Genomic DNA, 18,846 nt, shown 5'->3' with positions numbered 1-18,846 from the left:
GCCCTCTTCCCCTAATGTGTGTGTATAGGATGGTTCAAATGCAGAGGATCAATTTCCCCACCGGGATCAATAAAGGTTTAAACTAGTTCAAAATACAGACATTGTGAGGACCAATCACAGTTGGGGAATCGCACAGCATTTGTTGCATACTAGGCCCTAACATTTTCTTATTAATAATATGAGGAAGACGATGGAAACAGGTGTTTTGTTGTAAAACTAAGGAGGACAAGTTGTAAAACGGCTTATTCTCTGTGTGTGTGGGGTTAGAAAACTGCTAACAACAAAAACAAACACAGTCCTACGGTGAAACAATCCTTGAAGTTTTACCTCACTGCATCATCTGTCTCAAACGTTCCAGACTTTGAGGCTGTTGCAGCGTTTAATGAAGTTGAGGTGGCTTAATATGACAGCAACATCAAGCAAAGAGAACCTAAACAGGACTGGATGAGTAAATTAATCGGGGAAGATCCTCAACGCTGGGAAAGAAAACAGACTCAACTGTATGGATTACCACCAAATCTTCAAAGAAGAAACTGACACATTCAAGCAGCTCCTCAACCAAACTGGAAGTAGACCACAGCTAAAATGTTTTACCTGGTTTACTGTCAGGCCAATCAGATGATGTCAACCAAACAGATGTAGATATGTTAGTGTACTCTTCATCTACACACCTGACTGAAGAACACAGCAGGACTCAACACACACATCACTGACACATACTGGATGCTGCCAAACTGCAACAACAGAGGCAAAGAGAGTAACATCAGTGAAGGGTCAAAGCACTTAATTTGTGTGTGAGTAATCTCTCTCTCTCTCTACATCCTTTAAAATTTCTTCTATCAAAGATGCAGTTCTTAACTGATCACAGTGAGTATTTCATTATGTTACTAAGAATTTTTCCTTTGTTGCTCCTCCTGAAACTAGCTACAGTTTACTGATATAATACTCTCATAAATATAATGAAAGTCTGTCTTTGTTAAAAACTGTTTGGCTGATTTGGCAGAAATTCTCAGTCAAGTGATCCAGTATAGTTACAAGAAACAGCTGATACTGAGGTTTTACTGTAATAATGATTGAAATTTTGATATTTTGGACTAAAATCAAACATATACTTATGTATAATATGACCACTAATAATTCCAGGTCCCTTTCTATTTGTTATTCTGTCTTTGCTGCTTTCCAGTAAATATTTAGAGGAGAATAGTGAACTCAAATAAAGATGCTGTGGTATCAATATTTTATTTTATTTTGCACCGCAACATATTACGATAAGACACACAGTGTTGCACATCATAAATATGACTGCTCACCTAACAGGAGAATATGACAGAAGCAGGTGATTTGAGGTTAGTGAATGCAGAGATTGCGCAACTGGCTGTCACAGGCCTGCGTTATGGTAAAGTCTTAACAACCAAATTCATGTGTATTAGCATGCTAATCGCAAATAATGCTAATCGCTAATTAGCCACCATGCTAGGCGGGCTTTGGCAAGGAGGTTGTACAAGTTACTTCTGTGTCCAGAATGTAAACTCACATGGTCCATGCTGTTTTAAATTAAATGCTGAAGGAATATGTCACTTTAGATAGCATATTTTACTCTACTTTAGGGAGTAATATCTGTTTTTTATTTAATATATAGTGAGTAATAGTTTGTACTGTGTATTAAACCTAGAGCACAGTACTGTTTATTACCTAACACCTAGCAAGTACGGGAAAGAAATATAACACTTGACTACACCTGAGTGGGTCACACACAGGTACAGTATGTGCACTGCATGTGAAAATGTCATACCTGCATTTGTGGTGCCATCGTGCTTGTTTTTTATACTGTTATTCACCACTACAAATTACGTAATATCAGAAGAAAACTTGTAACTATCACTTTTAATTGTGGATGGGGGGGTGGGGTTAATGTAATGAATGCTGTTATGTAACAATTGTGTGCATGTGTGTTTTAGACTTCACTATACTGTAATACACTTCAATAATTACAGGTGATTACAGGTGGATATAGCTTCAGGAGGGGAAAACTTAAGTGTCTCCACCCGCACTGAAGAGACAACCCTAAAAGATTTCACATTGCAGTTTAAAGGATTTGTGGATTCCTGCCCTGAGCTGAAGAACAAAATAAAAAAGACTGCAAAGAAATGATGAACTCCTCCCACTACAGTGGCGATGTAGAACATAAGAACAAAGTACCTGAAAATTGTTTTTGTTGTTGTTGTTGTTGTTGGTCTGTTACATTTACAATTTAAACATAGTTTCCTGTTTTGTTCTTGTTTTTTTTTACTAAAATTAATCATTTTATAACTACATTTTGATAGATTAGTTAAGATAGATAGATTAGTTAATAAATATTTTGTTGTTTAAGTTTTATATATAGTTTTATATATAGTTTTTGTTAAGTTATACATAGTACAATTTATATAGAATATTTATATTGTATAATAGTAGTTTATATAGTTAAGAAGTTACAAATGAAACATATTCTATTTAATCATGTTCAATAATGTTTTCTCATTGTCTGTTCAAAATGTTGGTCTGGTGTGTTGTTAACACGTTGCATGTTGTTAGATTGTGACATGAAAGGTAACAGAACCAAACAGCTAAGTAAGGATGGGAGAACATAATCCAGCCCACTCCCTGTTGTTATCATGTACTTATAGAGTAACTAGCCTGTGCCGACAGAGTAAGGACTGGGGAACAGTGTGAACTTAATAATACAGCCCGTTCCCTGTTGTTACCATGTACTTACAGGATAACTAGCCTGTACCTACAGAGTAACAACAAAAAAAATTGCATGCCAAGTGCCTCACATAAAAAAGACATAAAAAGAACATAAAGCATGTAAAAAAACAGTCATGTAACATAAGATGGAAAATAAAACCCACTTGATAACATTAATAAAAAGTAAGAATATAATAATTCTTCTACAGCACTAAGGTGGTATTTAAGTGCAGATGGTAATTGTATGGATTATTGTGATGCCACATAAAACACCAACACTAAAAAATTCACTATACACAATGAAAACACAGTGACTGTCGGATCAACATGTCCAGTGATTTTCACTTAAAAAGAGACATCAGCTGCTTTTGGCAGTATAACAGAGCTGCTGCACTCCCAACACACTGTAAATGTTTTGTTCTGGTTCCAGTTTCTCCCTCAGAGTTCCCTGCTGGTCCTGTTATTGGAGGTGTTGTAGGACTGCTGCTGCTCCTGGCAGTCTGCATCACTGGAGTCTTCATCTGGAGAAGTAAAAATAATGGTGAGGGACAAACATACTTTTATTCATCATGACGCCATTTTAACAACAAATAACAGTGTAACCTGGCTGATGTTCAGTAACTTGATCTCCAACTGAAGTTACTCTCTTATCTTTTAAAATAAAAGCAGTGGAATTAATACAGTTTTTCTATAAAACATGTATTAGTGTTTTCTTTATTTGCTTTCATAAATTCTGACGTTTTCAATTTTGAAGTATTGTAATCTCTCATCTGTATTTCAGGATTCAGGCCTGCAAACTGTGAGTATTCTGTCAGTTTATCTCTCTCTCTCTCTCTCTCTCTCTCTCTCTCTATGTGCAGATAAATGCAATTTATAGTTTAAATTAAACACTTTGCTTTTCTTTTATAGCTTCAGACTCATCATCCTCTGATCCATCTTCAGTCAAAGATGCAGCTCTTAACTGATCACAGTGAGTATTTCATCATGTCATCAACACTGTGCATATACTGTATGAAGAATCTCTCTGTTGCTCCTCCTGAAACTAGCTACAGTATACTGATATAATACTCTCATAAATATACTGAAAGTCTGTCTTTGTTAAAAAACTGTTTGGCTGATTTGGCAGAAATTTTCAGTCAAGTGATCCAGTAAAGTTACAGGAAACAGCTGACACTGAGGTTTTATTGTGATAATGATTAAACGTTTTACTTTCTGGACCAAAATAAAACATATTGCATACAATATTAAATCAAATACTGTACAATATGACTACTAATAATTCCAGGTTCCTTTCTATTTGTAACTCTGTCTTTGCAGCTTTCTAGTAAACATTTAGAGGAGAATAGTGAACTCAAATAAAGATGCTGTGGCTTGAATGTTTTATTCTATTTTGCACCATAAATGTTCATTAACAAAACTTGTTTTACTGAATATTGAGATGTGACATCACAGGACCCATCAGAAAGTCACAGGATACATCAAACTAAAGTGTGAATTCATAGATCAGATTTATGAGTTTCAGGTCGTCAGTGGATGCAGTGAAGAATGATATCTGTGAAGATTATCTGAGAGCTGATAGAAGCATTAATGTTGATGTGAATCCTCCACTGCAGGAGTAACAACATCTGGAGAGAACTGATGCTGCTGTCCAGCTGTTTCCTCAAACCTTTGGTGGAGATGAATCACTGCAGCAGCTACCAGACACCAAAGAGCCACAAAGTTACTCCAGTGGGGCATCTTTTGTCTTCAGATATCAAATTCATATCAGTTAGTCATGTGCAATGTGGGTTAACTTGCACCTGTTTTTGAGCTTTAACAACCATTAGTGAGTGTATCCTTATAGTTGTCCTCTTTTAAAATCAGTAATGTTATGTGTGTGTGTGTGTGTGTGTGTGTGTGTGTGTGTGTGTGTGTGTCTGTGTGTGTGTGTGTGTGTGTGTGTGTGTGTATGTGCAGTCACATTAAATGTTAGTCTATGCAATGCATATATATTCAAAGACTCAAACCTAAAACTTTTAATGTTCAACTACTTATGTGTGACTTATGTCTTAGTCTTCCAACACACATTGCTCCTCCAGTCCAAGTAATAGCTGTAACTCTTTTTACACAGAAATTTGTAAATGTTTCCACAATTTTACACAACATAAATACATTTTTGAATATTTAGATACTCCTCCTTTCATTGAAACTCACATATTAAAGCAATAACACTTCTTAGAGCTTATACATTTGTATCTTACACATTTGTCATCTTCACATGTCCTGTATTTGTCATGCAGATGAAAAATGTTAATGTCATTGTAAAGTTATTGTTAATGCTTGGATTGCTAGTGTTAGAGGATTAATTCAGGATTTATCTGTGGTACTGACTGATGTACTTAATTTCATATCGCAAAAATGGAAAAAGTGATTTGTCTACATGACAGTATACGTCTTCTCTAAGGTCATGTGATCTGTTTTTGGCTAAATGTGTTCACTTCAGTTAAAGTTTGTCTCTACATCATCTACAAGTTAAAGATTAATTATGAATTGTTAATTGATCATCTATTTATTGGTGAATATAAAACATGATTTTTTGGTGAACTTCATTTTGTCTAGAGGAGCTGCAACATTTTCTAGTGTCATTCTTGTTCTTATTTGTTCTAATAGTGTTATATTTACCTTCAGTTAATAAATAAAATTCTCCTGAAAACCTGCTTAAGAAGTCTTCCTGTTACATCATACCTGTGTCTACCTCAAATGTTCAGATGTGTAGGCTTAAAGGTTTTGTACCAAGTTTTGGGAAACACTCTAGTGAAGCTTGTCCCTGATACCTGGAAAGCAGGAGCTTACTTTTTTTTTAAATTTTATCAGTTGTCAAAATGTGTGAGGATAAAAGAAAAAGTTTACACTACTACAAAACACACAAAACACACACACACACACACACACACACACACATACCACAAATTTTCATTTGTTAATGGAGTACACTGAACTTTGTGACTCTGAGTGTGTATTTCCCTATTTTACCACTAGAGAGCAACATAACTCTGAAATGTCTCAGCTGTGGGGTCACCACATAGAAACAGCTGCCAGACCATCTCCACCATCACCACTTCCTCCCCCACAGTCGGGTTATAAAGCACTTTAAACTGCCTAATTGAATAAATTGTGTTATATGACTTTAAACAGCTGCTCATGTCACTACATGCTATTAAACTTCTTGTGAATAACAAAACAAAAAAACACATTTCCTGCATTTTCCTGTTGAATCTGATCAGCCAGTCAGATATTGAATTTACTCCTCCTGGTAACACATAATGCACAGCTATTTATAATTTCTATTGGTCATTTCATTTGACTGTACACACTGTTAACAGTCTTTCTTCCATCACAGTGTTTTTTAATGTCTGTATTGAAGCAAGATGAAGGATTTCATGTTGTTGCTTCTCTTTTGCCATGTTGTATCTCCAGGTAACTGAATAATCTTTTTTGAATAGTTATGTAACTTCTATTTCAGCAGTTATATTTATATTTTAAAATATAATTGCACCCTATTCATAAACTGCACATTTACTGCAGAGATCAACATACCTCAGATTTAAACATGTCTATTCACTAATAGTTCATTTTTTTGTGCTTTTAACAAGTGAAACTTGTGAGAGGTCTTCCCATTCTCTTGAATGAGAAAGTGTGTCCAAACTTCTGACTAGTACTGTATTCTCTACTTTTACTTCTCTCTCATATCTATTACATAAACTATTGAGATGTCCAATGAAATGCAGCTATTAATGAGATTAATTCAGGTCTGAAACATGTTAAATTAATCTATGAATCTAACCAATAATGCCGTTCAGGTGTCACTGAAGCTGAATATATTTGGGGTTTTGCAGAAATAACAGTTTCTGTACAGTACTGATGTTCTGTATGTTGTTAACATCTGGCTGTGTGTCGGATTATTTCCTTTGACTTTATTAAACAGTGTCATGCATTGAAATTAATTTACATATAAAAAATAAAACTGTAACAAATGTTTACTCATGCTGTAAATTCAGATTATAGATTCTGTACTGCAGTATAATATAATCTAGGCCTATTATGATATAATATGTTATAATAATATAATTATTCACAGAACAAGAATTAAGTTGAAACCTCAAAGCACATACCTCAAGTATTACTTTAATAAAGGAGTGTTTACATTCTGTATCTGGATTTGTTTTAAATACACAGTGAATGACACCAATGAATTTAATGTTTCATAAGAAGACCTTTGTGACTGTAACTGTGATTTCAAGGCAATATTCTCATTACATTTACACCTTCTAATGGCCAGTGCTGTACTGTAGATTACAAGAGTGTTGCAAGACAGGAATACAACATTAACTTATAACATAATAATATGAAAACTGTAAACCAAGGTGTAAATCATGGGCTGGTCCACGTTTCAGTGTATTTTAAAACTACAGATATTCCAAACCTGTCTAAAAAAAATGTATTAACACCTTAATAACTGCATGTGTGGAGTCTATGTGACACAAGAGGAGATACTTGAGTATGACCTTCTGCTTCAGACGATGTTGGTCTTTCATTAAGTGTAATGATTCTCACTTAGACTATTAACTGCAGCTTAATGTACCAGCATCATGTAGTAAAGCACAATTTCACAAATATTTATCATATTGCAGTATCTCTTTTAAATATAACTGTACATTTACTGCAGAGCTTAACATACCTCAGATTTTGACATGTCTGTTCACTGCTGATTAATTATTGATTAAAGTCAATAAATTATATTGGTTGGTATGGAGGCACATTGCATTACGAGCAGAAAAAAACTGGAGAGATATTTTCTTCAAATAATTTGTTCTCATAATAATGTAGCATCTCCTATAGTATGTATCTCACCATATGTTGTTCCACCTTCAGGAATCTCATAGCAGTGTACAGATATTTATATGAAGATTTAACATTTTGATTAGATTTACACTTCAATGTATATGTAGTCATTACTAACCTTATATAAAATGATGATCAGTAAGTTTAATAAAGCTGTCTTAGTCGTTATGGCAAATGTGCCAACAAAACATGGCCTATTAACATATCCAGCATTCATTTTTGTTTTGAGTTGTGTATTTGGCTGCCTGGCCAATGGAAGGTCAATATTCACTCTCCTTTTAGCTTTTGTTTAGTTTCAATCATTCCAAGTATAATATCTGGCTCTTAGATGTTCTACTTTATTCACCAGCTCATCACTAACACAAGTATAGATAAATGCATGATAATAAAAAAAAAAAGAACTTAAAAACCATTAAAACTTCTTTCTCTTACAGTGAAACACTCACTGAAGTTTTTCACCACATCGTCCTCTGGAGTCAAAAACTTTCCAGATTTTGTGGTTGTTGCATTGGTTGATGAAGTTCCAACAGGTTACTATGACAGCATCAGTAACACAGTGGAAGGCAAACAGGACTGGTCACAAAAAATGTTTGAAGATGATCCACAACTCTTGGAGTGGTGCACTCAGGAGTGTTTATTAGACCAATATGACTACAAAACTCACATTGACATTTTGAAGCAGCAACTGAACCAAACTGAAGGTAAGTAAAAATACTGTAAAAATGTAAAGTTGTGTTTTTTGTCAAATAGCAAACAGATATAGTTCCATTATAAACACACATGTTTACATGTCCAAACACATACACAGTTTACTAAATGTGCATATATTCTTCACTCATATCTCTCCCTCTATTACCAGCCATGTAATGTGAGGGACTCTTTCAAAATGGGTCGTCAATATTAATATTATATATAGTTTCCCTGGTAGCTATGCGCTGAATTCACTGAAAAACTGAGCAAAAGGGCTCTACATTTGAATCTTGGTGTGCGTGTGCATGTGTGAGTGTGTGTGTAACCTTGTTACTTGACATAATTACTCAGACAGTATTTACAACAGTGAATAAACAGTCGTTTGAATTGTGACTTCAAATGTTAAGACAAATTATACAACTTCAAAGTGTTTCTTTCAAACCGCGTCTCACTTTATTAACATTATAAATGAATGATGCTAAACATTTGTACACAATTAGAGAGTACAAGAACAAAGCATGGAGTTTATTCAGGTAGCTAAACATTCAAAAGTCATTTAAAGTGACAAAATATATCAACATGCTCCTCTAACTGTCGCATGTCAAAAAATGCTGGGAAGACTGAACTGGAAAAATGATATGGTTAAAGAACAATGGGACAGCTTTAGTGGGTGTATGTCTGTAGCCTAAGAATATGATGGTTTGGTACAGTACATCTGTAATCGTTGCCATGTACTAATGCTCACCACATTATTGTAACCAAATAACTGCATCTAATATCAGTGCCTGTTTGTGTTTGTGTGTGTGTGTTTATATAAAAGTTTGTAATGAGCGAATGACTGACTGAGAAAGTGACTGAGTCACTATGAGTAACCAAGACTAACTCAGTGAGTAACTGAAAAGTGTGGCTAACAGACTGATTGTATGGGTGGGTGAGAGGGTTCTCTGTCCCATTCAAGAGTCCATTAGTTTCTTTAGGAGACTGAACACACAAGGGTTGACTGATGTCATCTTTCTCCATCTCCAGTGAAAGGACAGGGTGCCTCTCAGTGTTTATCCCTGTGAACCACCTGCAAAACAAAAACAGTGTATCATAAACTGTAGTAGTATAAATAGCACACTGTCCCAGTCCTTCAGTGTTGCATTCCCAGATGGATGCAACACTGAAGGACTGAGATATTGCTGATGTGTTTCATATAGGCTACTAGAGTAATAAATCTACAAGTACACTACACAGACAGCGATGGGATATTGTTGACTTAATATTAAGTCATTTGGGCATGTTGTCATATAAAAACAAAGTAAAATGAAACTCACTGTGTAATTTGGAGCTTCAGAATCACAAGTCCAGCTCCGCTCCCAGACATGTTGACTTGCTGCTGAAACAAGGCATTATTTTAGCAACAGTACAGATGTAGTAGTTAGCAAGACTGATTTCAATACTTAACTCCTGCATCTTCAGTCCCATGCCTTTTACATTTCAACGGTTCAGGAGAACAATTTGAGCAAAAAGTAAATCGTCAAGAAAGAATCTCAAAGAATAGATCACAGGCTTAAGGGAAAAAATGAATGCCATCAGGACTGTGAGGGACCGCAAAGGCTCAGCCCAGGACCCAGGGTTTCCTGTGAGATGAGAAAGCACAAACGGTATTATGAGCTCTTCAAGATATGATGGTGCCTGACCATTAAGGGCTTTGTAAGTTAGGAGAAGGAATTTAAATTCTATTCTAGATTTTACAGGAAGCCAATGTAGTGAAGCTAAAAAGGGAGAAATGTGATCTCTTTTTCTAGTTTTAGTCAATACACGTGCAGCTGCATTCTGGACCAGCTGGAGAGTCTTTAGAGACTTGTTAGGGCAGCCTGATAATAAGGAATTGCAATAATCCAGCCTAGAAGTAACAAATGCGTGAACTAGTTTTTCTGCATCTTTTAGGGACAGGATGTGCCTGATTTTTGCGATATTACGCAATGTTGCATATTTATTTCAATATATTTCTACAGAAATTAAAATCAAATTCACTTAACAGTAAAATATAGAAAATATAATGACACTCAGTTGATGTCAGAGAGCCGTGTCTCTCTACAGTGAGAGGTTTTTGTACAGCATCTCAATGAGTTTGTATCACTACGGTAGACTTTTGGTGGAGGAACCAGACTGGATGTTGGTTTCTCTGCAAATATTACATATAATTTTCCATGTTATACTTAAATATGTTTTTGTGTGTTTAAATAAACTTTGCCTTGACTTATGTGAAAGATCCTCTGTTTTAATTTCAACACTTTGGTCAATTTAGTAGAAGTTTAACTCAGACCACCTTCAATGAACTGGTCTTTACACATTATTGTCAAACTGAAATGTGAACAGCTTGAAATGAAAAAAGAAAAAATACAATTTAAAAATGATTATCAAATTTACTTTTACATTTTACACAATAGTTATCTATTATTAAGTTAAATTGAAATTAATTTCAACAATGTACATTTAAATTAAAAATGTGTCCAAATCTCTGATCCACTTACTGTAATTAGTTTCTTACTGTAAGATAATATTTAGTGTGATTTATATTTTTTGGTGGTGGGAGCTGTGATTATGAAAGATTCTGATGCTGATTTGTGTCTTCATGATTTCATTCTTCAACAGGACATATTTGAGATAGATGTGATCCAATATGAGGACGAGGTCAAAGGTCATGAGGAAGACATTTCTTACCAGTCAGGTCAGGAAATGGATTCGTTATCATTAAAAAACATTGGATCAAACCATAACAGGGTGATGAGAAGCTGTGATGAAGAACTTTGTTGATTTCCACCTAGACGATCATTGTCCAGAAACTGTTTTCCTGAAAAGGTTTTGACATATTTTCATTTATCTTAAAAGCTACAATGTGCGAGTTGTTTAATCCATTTCATGAAATGTGTGTGTGTGAGATTGTGTAACGTGTGTGTTCAGTGAACTGTATCAGTCTCTGCAGTAGCTTCCAGCTGCAGCAGTCAGTTCAGTTTCTGTTCAGTCTGACTGAGGGAAGTTTTTGTACGACGCTTTTTCACTGTGTGAACACACGTTGACTGTTGGGATAGTGGAAACTCTGACAGTAGTAAACTGCTGCATCTTCAGCCTGAACTCCACTGATGGTCAGAGTGAAGTCAGACTTTGATCCACTGCCTGTAAAACGATCTGGAATCCCTGATGCTCGAGTGGAAGCATAGTAAATGAGAAGTTTGGGAGTTTCTCCATCTCTCTGTTGGTACCAGGCTAAACGGTGGTATGTGCTAAAATAAACATCCTGACTGGTCCTACAGTTGATGGTTGTGGAACCTCCCAGAGCAGATCTCACTGCTGCAGGCTGAGTCACTGTGATCTGGCCTCTGGACTCTGAGGATACAGAGACAAAAACATAAAGCAGCGTCATGGTTTTGTGGGCTTCATTTGAGAGGGACGGATGTTCATAGAGGAGAGGAGTTTGATTCTCTGGACTTTACCTGTGAAGCAGCAGCAGAGGAGAGTCCAGATGAAGACGGAGATCAAAGTCATGTTTTTGATGAGGAGGATTTCTGTGGCTTCTGTTGTCATGAAGGACAGCTGTCAGTCATCCAGTGTTCAACTGTCAGGACTATAAACTCTCCCAGAGCACTGGAGCATGGTGCTGCTGATGCAAAGTGGCTCTCTATGGAAATGCTCTGACTGACTCCAACAGGGACTTGTTTTCTGTTATTTGCACAGTTCTGCATGTACAATGATTTCTGTAAGAGGACAAAATGAAAGTTAAGGCTGCAAGTTCACCAAATGCTTTTAGAAGGCACAGGGTTACATTCTTTTTTACTTTTCATTAAAATGTTGTCAGAAGATTGTAAAGAGAGGAGAGCCACTCTTCAGATAGGATGACAGGCGTCATGGCAAAAAGAAAATCATGATGAGAATTTTATAAGTTTAATTGCTACATACTCAGCCATAAAGATAATGATAGAAATGATTCCTTCTTTCCAGAACCTCTTTTATCTACAGGAAGAGGATATAATTGATTGTAAATAACCAATTAAATATTTAATATGAGTTCAGTGAAATTACTTTAGTAGACTGCAAACCTGGCAACACCTTTTGTACATTTAAAGGGAAGGGAGAGGAGCCAGATATCCTGCTTTAATTCCTGATCAGATTATGGGCTAAAAGAAGAGAAAATAAGGGTATTTGTGTCCTCTGGAGTGGACATTCTGGTTTTGCATCTCTCCTCTTACTCATATGAGTTATTCTATTAATTGCTGCTGTACTCTAAAGAGGACATCCTGGGCTTTCCAGTGATACCACATGGGTAGGGGTGGGATGGTGACAACTTCATCTTCCTTTCAGCACAAAATTGTTTCTATATCAACAAGCACATTTCATAGAAAGAGAAAGAAGAAGTGAAATATTGTTTAGTTATTAATTTTATATGATGATATTCATATATTTTCTTGTTTATCAACATGTCAGGAATTATGTAGTGAGGTCTGAGAGAAGTTTATTTATTTGTGAGTGGAAATAATAGCCCATTTATGAATGTCCTCTATAGTGGACACCAGGATGTCAGATGAGGAAGATGCTGAGGATGAGTTTGAGCCTGTTGAAGAAGAGGTAGAGAGCACTGAAGAAGAGGCAGGAGGCTCATCAGATGAGCTGACAGTCACAAAGCAAGATGAAAGGTGTCGGCCAATGTGGGCCAGGACTGGCACATATTTTTTATTATTTCCAGGACAACCATGAATAATGTTTATCCCCAGTAAAAATATATCAACACCACATTGTTGATGGCAGCATATTAATGGCAGCTCAGTATTCCAAATTGAATTTTTACACTCAATAACATAACTACTATAAACATTTCATTGTCATCAGGCTTATTTAATTGATTACATATGAAAAATGAATGACTTAATTAAATTTAATTACATTTCTTGCATTTTTCATCATCATAGATTCACACCTGTGCTACCTGGGCCTCCTGGTTACCAAGATGAACCTACAACCTGTGAAAATTGGAGTCCAACTCAGTACTTTTCTCAGTACATCAACATCAAAGTCTTTGAAGACTCGGCAGCATTCACAAATCAAAGGCATATTCAGATTAGAGGAGTGTCTCTGAATACCACAATTTACCTCAAAATCAGCAAACAAGTAAAACAAATACAGAATGAAATAAAGTTAAATATTTCGTCAATTTAAGGTGGTTGTATAGCTGGAAAACTATAAATTTTGTATTGACAAGTTTGACTGTTTTTCCCACATTAAAACCATCCTGCTGTCTGCTACAGTGGACATGCTGTAAAAATAAAAATAAAAATGATTTTGAAAAAGTCTAAACTGTAAGATGTTTCTTTTACTCTAAACATATAGAAAATAACACAAAAACGAAATTGGAGGACACATTTTTTCTTTGGTTTTCAGGATGCTGTTTGCAGACAAGCTTATGTTATGGTGGTGGGACTCTGAGCAGAAGCTTGAAGTGCTGAATAATTTCCTAATCAAAGCAGCTGAGGAGTTCATGACAAATGATATGAGTGGTGGGGAAAGAGGAAATGTGGTTTCCATACAATGTAAAAGATTAGCTGTACATTTAAAATGGGTTGAGATTATCCAGAAAAGCTGCACTACATTCTGACCTGATTAACAGAGAGAGACTTTGGAAGGAGATTTATGAGATGTATGATGTGTAGCATGTGATTGACTGGTGTAATGCTGTATTGATGCTGATTTATACCTCTGTGTCTGAGTGTCTGTATTTATACCACCACATGTTTGTGGTTCATCTGTTGGAGCTCAGAGGATCATAATGTAATTTATGTGCAACTTTTCAAACAATAATCATCATGTAGCTGCGATTCACAAACTGTAGACACCACAAGAGCTTTGATCAGTCTGCAGCTGCTTCAACATGTTCAGTGGTCTCACTGAATATCTGCTCTTCCATCTTTTTCTTTTCATTAATGCTGCCAAAATGATATTATCCTCATCTAACAGATCCACTACTGCCAGTCCAAACTTTCTCTTCAACAGCGTTGTTACTGCTCTGTATAACAAAGTGAATATGAGAGAAAGTAAACACAGCTAGAACAGGTAACAGGTAGAGTCTACACAGAACTGTCAATCACCTGCTGAGCTGTGGAGACACCTTGATACAGAAGTTTATTCCAAACTTTAAGAAATCTGATGTTCTTAATGCATAACTTCATATCATATTTAAAATGATTTAATAAAATAACAAATAATTGTTTACCTCTTTCTTTCATTTAGTTAAATGAAACTACATTTTTTTCATCAGTACAAAGTTGTCACTGTGCTTGTACCACTGTGAAACTAATCATGAGAAATATTGTGATTATTATCTGTAACAGATTCATATTCGTTAGTACTGATATATGTGTGCATTGTTTACTCATTTAATCTAAAAGTTTGTGTGTGTGTGAGATTGTGTAACGTGTGTGTTCAGTGAACTGTATCAGTCTCTGCAGTAGCTTCCAGCTGCATCAGTCAGTTCAGTTTCTGTTCAGTCTGACTGAGGGAGGTTTTTGTACGACGCTTTTTCACTGTGTGAACACCCACTGACTGTTGGGATAGTGGAAACTCTGACAGTAGTAAACTGCTGCATCTTCAGCCTGAACTCCACTGATGGTCAGAGTGAAGTCAGACTTTGATCCACTGCCTGTAAAACGACCTGGAATCCCTGATACCACCTGATTATCATACTTAATAAGCAATTTAGGAGTTTCTCCATCTCTCTGTTGGTACCAGGCTAAATGGTTTGAGCCATAAACATCCTGACTGGTCCTACAGTTGATGGTTGTGGAGCCTCCCAGAGCAGATCTCACTGCTGTGGGCTGAGTCACTGTATACTGGCCTCTGGACTCTGAGGATACAGAGACAAAAACATAAAGCAGCGTCATGGTTTTGTGGGCTTCATTTCAGAGGGACGGATGTTCATGGAGGAGAGGAGTTTGATTCTCTGGACTTTACCTGTGAAGCAGCAGCAGAGGAGAGTCCAGATGAGGACGGAGATCAAAGTCATGTTTTTGATGAGGAGGATTTCTGTGGCTTCTGTTGTGATGAAGGACAGCTGTCAGTCATCCAGTGTTCAACTGTCAGGACTATAAACTCTCCCAGAGCACTGGAGCATGGTGCTGCTGATGCAAAGTGGCTCTCTATGGAAATCATGATGAGAATTTTATAAATTTAGTTGCTACATACTCAGCCATAAAGAGACCAATAAAAATAATTTCTTCTTTCCAGAATCTCTTTTATCTACAGGAAGAGGATATAACTGATTGTAAATAACCAATTAAATATTTAATATTAGTTCAGTGAAATTACTTTAGTAGATCGCAAACCTGGCAACACTTTTTTTACATTTAAAGGGAAGGGAGAGGAGCCAGATATCCTGCTTTAATTCCTGATCAGATTATGGGCTAAAAAAAGAGAAAATAAGGGTATTTGTGTCCTCTGTAGTGGACATTTTGTTTTTGCATCTCTCCTCTTACTCATATGAGTTATTCTATTAATTGCTGCTGTACTCTAAAGAGGACATCCTGGGCTTTCCAGTGATACCACATGGGTAGGGGTGGGATGGTGACAACTTCATCTTCCTTTTAGCACAAAATTGTTTCTATATCAACAAGCACATTTCATGGAAAGAGAAAGAAGAAGTCAAATATTGTTTAGTTATTAATTTTATATGATGATATTCATATATTTTCTTGTTTATTAACATGTCAGGAATTATGCAGTGAGGTCTGAGAGAAGTTTATTTATTTGTGTGTTGAAATAATAGCCCATTTATGAATGTCCTCTATAGTGGACACCAGGATGATCTTCATGTCTTTCACATTTCCACTTTGTTGTGGGACACAGAACAGAGGCAGAGAGGATTCTGTTCAAAGTAATTGAGGGAGATTCAGATGTAGATTTGTCAGATGAGATTATCCAGAAAAACTGCACTACATTCTGACCTGATTAACAGAGAGAGACTTTGGAAGGAGATTTATGAGATGTATGATGTGTAGCATGTGATTGACTGGTGTAATGCTGTATTGATGCTGATTTATACCTCTGTGTCTGAGTGTCTGTATTTACACCACCACATGTTTGTGGTTCATCTGTTGGAGCACAGGGGATCATAATGTAACTTATGTGCAACTTTTCAAACAATAATCTTCATGTAGCTGCGATTCACAAACTGTAGACACCACAAGAGCTTTGATCAGTCTGCAGCTGATTCAACATGTTCAATGGTCTCACTGAATATCTGCTCTTCCAGTGGATCTTTTTCTTTTCATTAATGCTGCCAAAATGAGATTATCCTCATCTAACAGATCCACTACTGCAAGTCCAAACTTTCTCTTCAGCAGCGTTGTTACTGCTCTGTATAACAAAGTGAATATGAGAGAAAGTAAACACAGCTAGAACAGGTAACAGGTAGAGTCTACACAGAACTGTCAATCACCTGCTGAGCTGTGGAGACACCTTGATACAGAAGTTTATTCCAAACTTTAAGATATCTGATGTTCTTAATGCATAACTTCATATTATATTTTATATGATTTTAATGAAATAACAAATAACTGTTTACCTCTTTCTTTCATTTAGTTAAATGTAACTACATTTTTTTCATCAGTCATCAGTACAAAGTTGTCACTGTGCTTGTACCACTGTGAAACTAATCATGAGAAATATTGTGATTATTATCTGTAACAGATTCATATTCGTTAGTACTGATATATGTGTGAATTGTTTACTGATTTAATCTAAAAGTTTGTGTGTGTGTGTGATTGTATAACGTGCGTGTTCAGTGAACTGTATCAGTCTCTGCAGTAGCTTCCAGCTGCATCAGTCAGTTCAGTTTCTGTTCAGTCTGACTGAGGGAGGTTTTTGTATGACGCTTTTTCACTGTGTGAACACATGCTGACTGTTGGGATAGTGGAAACTCTGACAGTAGTAAACTGCTGCATCTTCAGCCTGAACTCCACTGATGGTCAGAGTGAAGTCAGAGTTTGATCCACTGCCTGTAAAACGATCTGGAATCCCTGATGCTCGAGTGGTAGCGTCATAAATGAGAAGTTTGGGAGTTTCTCCATCTCTCTGTTGGTACCAGGCTAAACGGTGGTTTGAGCTATGAACATAAACATCCTGACTGGTCCTACAGTTGATGGTTGTGGAGCCTCCCAGAGCAGATCTCACTGCTGCGGGCTGAGTCACTGTATACTGGCCTCTGGACTCTGAGGATACAGAGACAAAAACATAAAGCAGCATCATGGTTTTGTGGGCTTCATTTCAGAGGGACGGATGTTCATAGAGGAGAGGAGTTTGATTCTCTGGACTTTACCTGTGAAGCAGCAGCAGAGGAGAGTCCAGATGAGGACGGAGATCAAAGTCATGTTTTTGATGAGGAGGATTTCTGTGGCTTCTGTTGTGATGAAGGACAGCTGTCAGTCATCCAGTGTTCAACTCTCAGGACTATAAACTCTCCCAGAGCACTGGAGCATGGTGCTGCTGATGCAAAGTGGCTCTCTATGGAAATGCTCTGACTGACTAACAGAATCATCACATTTCTCAAGTGTTGATTTTTATTGCTTGCAGTAATGCTGATATTCACTTTATGTTGTAACAATAAACACATATTCATCAAATCATGTGTGTCAAAGGTAACATATTATTTAAAGAATGACTGATGTCACATGTTACTGTGTTCAATGAATCTACAGACACTGAGTTTGTCTCTGGCTATATTCACAGGAATTTTATCATTTTTTGTAACAATTTTACACATAAATGATGGTATTTTTTTAAAGCCTGTCAAAGTAAAGGATGAAAGGAGAACATTTTAACAGAAGTATTGAGTCTGTTCTACATGGTGTCTTTCACATCTGTCCTGCTGTGCACTACCACAGGGGACATGGATTACTCTGATGATGCTGTTTGATCAATGGATCAATCAACTTTCAGAATATTGATATGGATGTGTTTATATTCATTTTTATGTGGTTTGGGCTTTTTCAGAATGTAATTTTTTCCATCTAAATGTATTACCACAAAATACATCATACCAATTAAATTTAAAATGGATATGGATCAATCAAGTTATGAAGTTATTGTACAGAATGTTTTTTATTGTTTCAGCTTCTTCTCTCTGAAAGAAAGTTCTTTTACAATGTTGCATATTTATTTCAATATATTGAAATATAGAAATTAAAATCAAATTCACTTAACAGTAAAATATAGAAAATATAATGACACTCAGTTGATGTCAGAGAGCCGTGTCTCTCTACAATGAGAGGTTTTTATACAGCATCTCAATGAGTTTGTATCACTGTGGTGGACTTTTGGTGGAGGAACCAGACTGGATGTTGGTTTCTCTGCAAATATCACATATAATTTTCTATGTAATACTTAAATGTGTTTTTGTATATTTAAATAACCTTTGCCTTGACTTATATGAATGATCTTCTGTTTTAATTTACACTTTGGTCATTTAGTTTAACTCAGACCACCTTCAATGAACTGGTCTTTTCACATTATTGTCAAACT

At 36.1% G+C, this 18,846-nt stretch overlaps 1 long non-coding RNA gene and 2 gene segments (V, D, J or C); 1 reads left to right on the top strand and 2 right to left on the bottom strand.

Annotated features, from left to right (window-relative positions):
* The first annotated feature begins 915 nt into the window (after positions 1-915).
* LOC121913562 lies at positions 916-4,380 on the top strand. Of its 2 annotated transcripts, XR_006100323.1 has the most exons (6): positions 1,372-1,757; positions 2,005-2,195; positions 3,158-3,268; positions 3,509-3,526; positions 3,637-3,697; positions 4,341-4,380. It is a non-coding gene; the product is annotated as an uncharacterized LOC121913562 (long non-coding RNA). The 2 variants fall into 2 exon arrangements; XR_006100324.1 differs by lacking the exons at positions 1,372-1,757; positions 2,005-2,195 and adding an exon at positions 916-1,346.
* Positions 4,381-11,341: 6,961 nt separating this feature from the next.
* LOC121913470 lies at positions 11,342-11,829 on the bottom strand. The segment is given in 2 exon segments: positions 11,342-11,670; positions 11,778-11,829. Coding segments are annotated over 2 exon segments (381 nt in total).
* Positions 11,830-14,852: 3,023 nt separating this feature from the next.
* Positions 14,853-15,334, bottom strand: LOC121913469. The segment is given in 2 exon segments: positions 14,853-15,175; positions 15,283-15,334. Coding segments are annotated over 2 exon segments (375 nt in total).
* Between the last annotated feature and the right edge of the window lie 3,512 nt (positions 15,335-18,846).

The sequence above is a fragment of the Thunnus maccoyii genome, chromosome 15 (assembly GCF_910596095.1).
Source record: "Thunnus maccoyii chromosome 15, fThuMac1.1, whole genome shotgun sequence".
NCBI classification, from domain to species: Eukaryota; Metazoa; Chordata; class Actinopteri; order Scombriformes; family Scombridae; genus Thunnus; species Thunnus maccoyii.
Note: the sequence above shows the minus strand (reverse complement) of the source record. Positions and strands in the feature narration are given on the sequence as shown.